The sequence below is a fragment of the Triticum dicoccoides genome, chromosome 7B, assembly GCF_002162155.2.
Source record: "Triticum dicoccoides isolate Atlit2015 ecotype Zavitan chromosome 7B, WEW_v2.0, whole genome shotgun sequence".
NCBI classification, from domain to species: domain Eukaryota; kingdom Viridiplantae; phylum Streptophyta; class Magnoliopsida; order Poales; family Poaceae; genus Triticum; species Triticum dicoccoides.
Window position 1 is genome coordinate 765,126,036 of NC_041393.1, and position 9,494 is coordinate 765,135,529.

The following is a 9,494-nucleotide window of genomic DNA, read 5'->3' on the forward strand; positions in this document are numbered from 1 at the left end:
AAAATGTATTTATAAGTTTTCGAAATTCTTTCAAAATAGTTACACGCTAGGTTTGCTTAGATCTGGAAATTTTCAAAACATAAAGCGCATTTCAAAGTTTTGTAAATACTTTGGGAACAGTCCCAATCCAGGTTGCCTAGGGACTACAGTTTCAAATAATGCATTTCAATGTTTTAGAAATCCTTTGAAAACATTTCCAGTCCAAGTTGCAGAGAACATGAAACTTTTGCAAAAAAAAGAGAGCATATTTTAAGGTTTTAAAATCTTTTGAAAATAGTTCCACTCGAGGTTGCCAAGAGCTGGATTTCATTTAAAAGCTCAGTTCAAAGTTTTAGAGTTATTTTGAAAACACTTCTACTTATACATCTAGATGTGCTCTCCATTATCGTAAAATTCATCAACAAATCCTATTATTATTGTGTTATATAGAAACAATTGTGTGGATCTATAACACAATAAAATTCATCAATGGCAGATGCAGAGATCTCTATGCTTATCTCGTGTCAACCGACTAAAAACATTCCTCACTTTCTACGCTCATTTAAAAGAAATCATTTTTTGAAATAAAATATTGTTTCTGTGTTTTTATATCACCGCCCATCGTTCTTGATTTAATTTCTTTTTTCTAGTGGGCCCATCTTTCCATTCCCTTTTTCGAGAAACACGGTCCGTCTTGTTATCAGTTGTTGAAAATCCCCGAACAAAGATAAACCACGATGCTGACTACAATGACAGTTGATGTACTACAATGTCTTGTTATGGGATGGATGGGATCCAACCCTTGATCCACGACGATTTGATTTCGAACGAGACCAGAGCAGCCGAACAAACACTCCATCCGTTCGGAAACAAGTGCCGCGGTTTAAGTTCAATAAAAAGAAAAGATGCAACACAACACATGACAAGCTAGAGGAGGAACTCTACATAAAGCCGCCGCTCCGTCGTCACGCGTACAGCCACGGTGGGAAGTAATTTTAAGTTTGCACAACAAATTTTTTTTTTACAAGATAATGAACACGGTAGAATGTCTTCACAAGAACCAGCAACCAGCACATGAACAACATAAATAAAAATAAGCAAATGTGCTGTGAAAACATAACCTACCAGGAATTACAAATGGCAGAGAAATCAAGGGAGGAAATAGGAGGAGGAGGAGGGTTTGTGTGTGGGGTGGGGCAGTAGCTAGAGCATATAAAGTCATCTCCTTGGCGTTTTCTCCCCCCCATCCACCTCCATTCCACACTCACCCTCCCTCCCCTCTCAAAGAAAGAACAGAGCACTCCTGTAGCCCAGCTGCGGTTTCGAATCTCCGGTCGGCCAAGGTGATGATAGCGCATTCCCTCTCCGATCTTCTCTTCTCTCGCGGCCGGCGGATTTGGGTTTTTTGGCCCGAGTTTGATGAGAAGAAAGAACGAGCCGAAAGATGCATCTTTTCTTGTTTGTTTGGTTTGATGAAATCCTGAGAGAAATATCTTGTTTGCTTCGGGATGTTATGTACAGTAGTTGAGTACGCTCACGCCATTGTTCTGACTGAGATCTTGGTCTCTCTCTCGTTGGCTGCAGCTGATCGAGCGAGCATGGGGTCGTGGAGGCCGAGGATGCCGGGGTTCGGCGACGAAGGCGGCGGCGGCGGCGGGCGAGGGGGCGGCCAGGGCAGGGGCATGGGTGGTCGCGGCCGCGGCGGCTTCGGCTTCTACCCTCAGCAAGGCGGCCGCGGCGGAGTGGGAGGAGGAGGAGGCTCCTACCAGCCTCGCGGCGCGGCGCAGCAGTGGCGCCCGGCCGCCCCTGCTCCGGCGCAGCCGCACGCCAACGGCAACGGCGGCCCGGCCGCCACGATAGCTCCCGAGCTGCGCCAAGCAAACACGGACGACGCCGCTCCGGCTCCGCCCGCCCCGGCCCCTGAGGCCCTCGAGGCCGTCGCCGAGCATCTCGAGCTCGACGACGTCACCGACCAGTTCGACGCCCTGTCCATGTCCATGGGAGGCGACGACTCGGGCTCGGTCACCACCGGCACCGGCAGGGAGCTCGCCGTGGCCCGGGCGCCGATCCCGCGGGCGGACAGCTCGTGCAAGTTCCCGCACCGCCCCGGGAGCGGGCGGGCCGGCACGCGGTGCCTGGTGAAGGCGAACCACTTCCTGGCCGAGCTGCCGGACAAGGACCTGCACCAGTACGACGTGGCCATCACGCCGGAGACGTCGCGGGTGTCCGGCCGCGCCGTCATGGGCGAGCTGGTGCGCCTGCACCGGGCGTCCTACCTCGGCGGCCGCCTCCCCGCCTACGACGGCAGCAAGAGCATGTACACCGCCGGCCCGCTGCCCTTCACCTCCAAGGAGTTCCACATCACCGTGCTCGAGGAGGACGACGGCTCCGGCCAGGAGAGGTGATACACCACCATGGTTGAGGAGCCTCCTCCTCAACCACCATGGCTGATCCTCTGTTTGTTTGTCGGCATTTCGTTTCTGACCGTGTTCTTGGTGTGATGTTCCAGGCGTGAGAGGACGTTCAAGGTGGTGATCAGGTACGCGGCGAGGGCCGATCTGCGGCGGCTCGAGCAGTACATCGCCGGGAGGCAGGCCGAGGCGCCCCAGGAGGCCCTGCAGGTCCTTGACATCGTCCTGCGTGAGCTGCCAACAGCTAGGTACAGTACATTGCTAGATCACAAGATCACTAGGCATTGTGTAATACTACTAGGAAGTAAGTATGTGTGAGGAGATGAAAGGATGACATGTTTCCATGAATTGTCATGTAGATATGCGCCATATGGTCGATCGTTCTTCTCGCCGGACTTCGGTCGGCGGCGGTCCCTCGGCGACGGGGTCGAGAGCTGGCGCGGGTTTTATCAGACCATCCGCCCTACCCAGATGGGATTGTCGCTCAACATCGGTAAAGCTCTCGACTTTCACTCATGAATATATGTGTGTTACAATGAAACTGCCGGTGCTCGGGTTCCATGATGAATGATCCTTGCGTGTGTGTGTGTTATCTAGTAGGAGTACATGGTGAAGCCACTGACTGATTGGCAGTAGAAATTGCTGCATTTTCATATTTCCATCAGTGTTGTTGTTCTGATAGATATTCATTTCAGGCTGTTGCCCATTGTTGAGTGAATGTTTCATACTGAAAGTTCACAGTGGGTTCCTGCTTATGACTATGTCATTAAGGCTTTACAAAGTGAAAGTTCACATGACTAACTCATATGCATGATACTTTTTTTACAGAAAGGCAATGGTCTCTAGTGAACTGAAGATAGGAAAAATGATATGTGAATGCACTTTGAACTAGCTAGCTAACTAGCATAATCAGTGACAATTAAGGTTTTGGTGCAACTTCCGAGCCGCTTAGATAGATGTTGTCTGCATTCCAGCTATCTTTGAGATGTGATGTTACTGTTATTTATGGTAGGAATAGGATGCATTCAGAAACTTCTGTAACTCTGAACTTTTTTTGACAGAGATGCCTCTTGATGTTGCTTAATTGTTTATTAAGGTTTCACACTTCCTTCAATACTTCCTTCAATATACACTGACCTTCCTTTCTCTGCCTTTTTTTAGATATGTCAGCAACATCTTTCTTCGAGCCGCTGCCTGTCCTCGATTTTGTCGGGCAGCTTTTGAACGCTGACATTCACTCGAGGGCCCTCTCGGATGCCGAGCGCGTCAAGGTATACTTGGCTAACACTTTGTAGTTTGTACTCAGCATTTTGTCCTACTTCATTTAGGAAGATTAGCTTCAGATGGAAGTGGCTTTGTTGCAAGACGGTAGAGTTGGGTTTGTTAAATGAATTTACAGTCCATTTTCGGCTTGTTGATGAATACGTTTCCGATAACTCATCAAAGTTTGGTTGGCTTTATTTTGGCACAGATTAGCTGAGCTGTGATTTCTTGCATAGATATTTTTGGTAATTTTTATTCACTAAGTTAGCAAGCCAAGCTGATGCTATCGCTGAACACGCTAGATCAAGAAGGCCCTAAGGGGAGTGAAGGTGGAAGTTACTCACCGTGGCAACATTCGGCGCAAGTACCGGATATCTGGTTTAACAGCTCAGACAACTAGGGAGCTAACGTATGGAGCTTCCTCTTTTCATCATGCACCATTATGATCTCCCTCTTATTTTGTCTGAAGCCATTCATGTACATTGGAAAACCTATGGTGCTATTTTTTGTATTCCTAAAAAAATGGTGTTCTTTCGCCGCAGTTTTCCTGTTGATCAAGGGGGCACGGTGAAGTCGGTTGTCCAGTATTTTCAGGAGACATATGGGTTTGCCATCCAGCACATCAACCTTCCCTGTCTGACAGTCGGCAACCAGCAGCGTCCAAATTACCTCCCCATGGAGGTACAATGCTAATACTGAAAATACACTCCCTTTTCTTTTTTACACAGTGAAGATCCTGCACTATTTTCTTTTCAACCTTTCACGGCGAAACCTTTGAATCAACTGTTTATGATCTGTGCTTACAATCCTGAACTGAATTTATTCAGGTCTGCAAAATAGTGGAGGGGCAGAGGTACTCCAAGAGGCTGAACCAGGGCCAGATAAGAGCTCTTCTTGAGGAGACATGCCAGCGTCCGCATGACCGGGAGCGCGACATAGTTCAGGTACAGCATTCTTATTGTTGTTGGGACTTCTACCATCCTACTATGTGCAAGTGAGCAATCTCACATGATTATGCAGAGCATCACCTTTTTTTTTTGTGTGTGTGTCCACAGATGGTGAATCACAACTCTTACCACGATGATCCGTATGCAAAAGAGTTTGGTATTAAGATCAGCGAGCGCCTGGCATCGGTCGAGGCACGGATTTTGCCTGCTCCTCGGGTAGGTGGAAGAAGTACCTCAATTTTGCTGAGACAATGTCTTTTGAAGTTATTTGTCTTGTGCCCTTATTGTGCTAGTGATCCTTTTTTATGAGTGGATGGTGCATGAGATGAGAGCTAGACATACTACATAAGTTTCTGTAACTTCCCCTGTTTTCTGAATCTCTGGTACAATGACTTCCCCTGTTGTTTCTATTCTTTCAGCTGAAGTACAGCGAGACTGGTAGAGAGAAGGATTGCTTGCCTAGAGTTGGCCAGTGGAATATGATGAACAAGGTAACAAAATAATAATCCATCAAACAGCCGTAATAGCGCCAAAGTCTTGGCCAAATTGTTATCTACGTGAATCATATCGCCTTTGTGTGCTTTGTCTCAACCCTTACTGTTCATTTTCATTTTTTTTCGTTATGCAGAAAATGGTCAATGGTGCTAGAGTCAGGAGCTGGCTGTGTGTCAACTTCGCTCGAAATGTGCAAGAGAGTATGGCTACTGGATTCTGCCGTGAACTCGCTCGCATGTGCCAAGCCTCAGGAATGGCAAGTACCCCTGAAATGCTTCAAGATACACTTTTTGCACATTGTACATGCTATTTTTTCTCTGTACTACTTGTTTACAACAGTAACAGTACTTCTTACTGTGAATTACAGGACTTTGCTTTGGAGCCTGTTCTTCCGGTTATATACGTGCGCCCTGATCAAGTGGAGAGAGGTCTGAAAGCTAGGTTCCATGATGCGATGACCGCGCTTGGACCGCAGCGCAAGGAGATCGAGTTGCTTATTGGAATTCTCCCTGATAACAATGGCTCACTTTATGGTAACTAAATTTTCGGCTATGTCTATTTCTGCAACTGTTACTCTGTTAGGCTCAAGGTTAGGCCAAAATGCTCACATATGATGGTATCAGGTGACCTGAAGCGTGTCTGCGAGATCGACCTTGGGCTGATTTCCCAGTGCTGTTTGACAAAGCAAGTGTTCAAGATGAACAAGCAAATCCTGGCAAACCTTTCTCTCAAGATAAATGTCAAGGTAGGTGTTCAAGCTTCTTGTTGCTTTTTTGTGCATTTTCTCCTGTTGTCGAGTGTAACGCGACCTTTTGTTCTTGATGAAGGTTGGGGGAAGGAACACTGTACTGGCTGATGCGTTGACAAGGCGCATTCCTTTGGTTACGGACAAGCCGACGATCATATTCGGCGCAGATGTCACCCATCCTCATCCTGGTGAAGACAGCAGCCCTTCCATTGCTGCAGTAAGTTGTACAATCTCTTACTCCATGCTCAGTGACCGTTCTGTTCCTATCTACATCGATCGATCGGCATATTTGCTGAAAGGAAAACATGAACCTTAAATTTCTGTCATGTTGCCTTGCCCTGCAGGTTGTGGCCTCCCAGGATTGGCCTGAGGTGACCAAGTATGCTGGCCTAGTCTCTGCTCAGACTCACAGGCAGGAATTAATAGAGGATCTGTACAATGTGACTCATGATCCTCAGAGGGGAACCATCCATGGTGGCATGGTCAGGTATCCACCTCAGTCCCTAACCCTCTCCAATCTCCCTTCCTTGTCTCTATACTTTTCGGCGCAATTCACACACTCTGCTGCACATGTTTGCAGGGAGCTTCTTATATCCTTTAAGCGAACAACCGGAGAAAAGCCCGAGCGTATTATTTTCTATAGGTATGCTCCCTTGCAGAAGTTCTACACTAGTACTACTTTGAGACAATTTTTTTAAAAAAAAAACTGTGGTGTTTACACTGGAGTTTGTTTGGAAAAATAGCTTGTTATATATACTTGAGAGCTGGGACTAAAGGTGGTTGCCTTTTCACAGGGATGGAGTGAGTGAAGGCCAGTTCTACCAAGTTCTACTGCATGAGCTTGATGCCATCAGAAAGGTTTAAAAACAGTACATTTCCCCCTGTTTTTCAGGGTTTTTACCTTCTCCATTCTGATCTTATTTGATCTTTCTCTCAGGCATGCGCATCGCTGGAAGCAAACTACCAGCCGCTGGTTACGTTCGTGGTGGTCCAGAAGCGCCACCACACGAGGCTGTTTGCGCACAACCACAATGACCAAAGCACCGTCGACAAGAGCGGCAACATCCTTCCTGGTGAGTTACTGTCATTGCCAATGTTTCCTTCACTGTGTTCTCCCATGATCTGATCTTGTCTCCATGATCGATCTGCCTTGCTTCATTTGTTTGCAGGCACTGTGATTGACTCCAAGATCTGCCACCCTACAGAGTTTGATTTCTTCCTGTGCAGCCATGCCGGCATCAAGGTAAATGAGATGTGACATGCTTGCATATTTCTATATATCATTTAGACTTTTTGAGTTTGAGGTGAGGATTGAAATGATCTCCGTTGTGGGCAGGGCACGAGCCGCCCCGCGCATTACCATGTCCTGTGGGATGAGAACAACTTCACTGCTGATGGACTGCAGACCCTCACCAACAACCTTTGCTATACGTAGGTTCCGCAGTCCCTCGCCCGGTTCTCATCGTATTCTTGATCAACGAACAATGAGCATTCTGTTCCTTAACTTATAATCTCCTCTGACCTCTTGTGCAGTTACGCTAGGTGCACGCGCTCGGTGTCTATCGGTAAGTTGGCACTCTGGAAACTTTTCGTCCTAAATGCTTGTCAACATTCTGAAAGTCTTGAACCGTAAACATTTTTAAATAAATGTTTGTCAACATGCTGAAAGTCTTGAACTGTAATGAACATTTCTGACTGACTGAAAATGTTTTCTGCTTCCCCTGCATTTGCAGTCCCTCCAGCATACTACGCTCACCTGGCCGCCTTCCGCGCCCGCTTCTACATGGAGCCGGACAGCTCCGACAGCGGCTCCATCTCGAGCGCGCGCAAGTCCGGCTCGTCGACGTCCCGCAGCACCCGCGCCGCCGGCGCCGGGGTCGTCAGGCCCCTCCCTGCGCTCAAGGACAGCGTGAAGAAGGTCATGTTCTACTGCTGATGATGCTCCACAATCTACTGCTGCCCTAATAAAAAGGCTCCACGCCTGCTCACCTGCACCTTAGGTGATGAATTCACTGAAGGTGTTGTTGCACCGATACTTAAGTAGTACTATGTGCCCTGTTGTGGCTCATTAGAACCAGGTCTCATTAGAGAACTCTATTCTAGTATTTTCTAGTGTGTTTTCTTCAGACTGTATGTGTGCCAGGACTAGGAGGCTGTGCCATGGAAGCTGCACTGAACTTGCCTCCGTTAATTTGCCTTCTATTCATGTGGAACTATCTATTCCAGAATTACTACTCTTATTATTTGATCTGGATATTCAGAATGTGCTTGCTTGGTTAACATTTGCCCAAATTAACCATGATCCTCACCAAAATGTAATTAGGTTTGGTTTTCACTAGCAACTGTCACCATTTAGGATATTATTTTTCTTCAGCAATACCAAGAGTGTGTGAAGAGTTTTGGAAACTACCCTTGTGGAAAAACAACACAAGAAGCAAAACTCCAAAGGAAAGCAGAATTCCAAAAGAATCTTCAGTGCCAGTCACTTAGATGCAGCTCAGTTAAGTTACAAAATTTTCTTCACAAGTGTGTGCATAAGCATAAATAGGAGTATGACCCAAATCAACATAACCAGTCAAACAATCATTCTACTCCTGCGGACGATCTTGTGGCAGACGCTTGATCCAAAAGGCTGAAACTCTCGGGTAGTTCGAACAGGGGCCAGTCTCGGTCGATTTCACCCTTGTAAGCACGCCCGAGGGAACATCCGAGGGCTCGAGCGACCGGGACGGCAACCGCATTGGCGACCTGGGTGTATCTAGGTGATACAAAACAATCACAATGCAACCGAATCAGCTACATTGAAAGAAAATACAGTTACATGCTCAAATATAGATGGTCTCTGTGTTAGCAAACACAAAGCAGCTGCCAAGTTACTCCCTCCATAAAGAAATATATAAACGCTCTTATATTTGTTTACAGAGGGAGTACTTCTGCTTTATAGTCCCAAAGAGCCTGCAGAAGCCTTGAAGCCTTGCTGGTGGTTGCTTCCGTTATCAGCGATTGAGCATGCGTCGATGGACATTCTATTTGTTCTATCTATTCCCCCTGAAATGCAGTAATCGTGAAGTTTTTTGTTCTTTTTCTTTTTGCGGGGAGTAATTGCGAAGAAATTACTTGCATGATAGGGCAAAAGGTAAATAGGATGACACTGCTATATGGTTTCTGGTAACGAACAAAAAAGGGGATAAAACTACTCTATCCTAGAGAGCATCTACAGCCGGGCACCTCAAACTGCATTAACCAATGATATCCTCAGGAAAAAAGCTCCAAAGTATATCAAGCTAATCCCTTCGGCGATACAGAAATATGAGGGAGGAGGCTCGATTACTTCTCAGCTGATTGGTATTGCGAAGAGATAAAAATATACTCCTCCGTCCCATAATATAAGACGTTTTCTGACACTAGTGTAGTGTCAAAAAACGTCTTATATTATGAGACGGAGGGAGTACGTCCGAATTCAGGCATGTAACAGACGGACAGGCTGCTCGATCGATTACTCAGGGAGAGACATGTATATGAAGCTAATCCCTTTGATCCGCTCCAGAAAATACATGCGCAAAAGGACACAATTTTAATCGCCATAGAGTCAGTGGTGCTTGGTTCAGTCAAACTAGCCTTTACGTCTGTTCAGTCTACACGTACAACCAG

General features: G+C 46.7%; 1 protein-coding gene across 1 annotated transcript; it reads left to right on the forward strand.

Annotated features, from left to right (window-relative positions):
- The first annotated feature begins 1,199 nt into the window (after positions 1–1,199).
- LOC119338230 (protein argonaute 1D-like) lies at positions 1,200–8,123 on the forward strand. The gene is made up of 22 exons (XM_037610530.1): positions 1,200–1,322; positions 1,564–2,380; positions 2,489–2,638; positions 2,750–2,883; positions 3,552–3,661; positions 3,956–4,062; positions 4,196–4,334; positions 4,481–4,597; positions 4,709–4,816; positions 5,020–5,091; positions 5,229–5,351; positions 5,463–5,628; positions 5,719–5,840; positions 5,923–6,060; positions 6,188–6,330; positions 6,424–6,486; positions 6,638–6,701; positions 6,781–6,916; positions 7,013–7,086; positions 7,180–7,274; positions 7,377–7,408; positions 7,577–8,123. Exons 2-22 carry the CDS (start codon positions 1,578–1,580, stop codon positions 7,777–7,779), a joined length of 3,099 nt encoding a protein of 1,032 aa, XP_037466427.1. The 5' UTR covers positions 1,200–1,322; positions 1,564–1,577; the 3' UTR covers positions 7,780–8,123.
- The last annotated feature ends 1,371 nt before the right edge of the window (positions 8,124–9,494 follow it).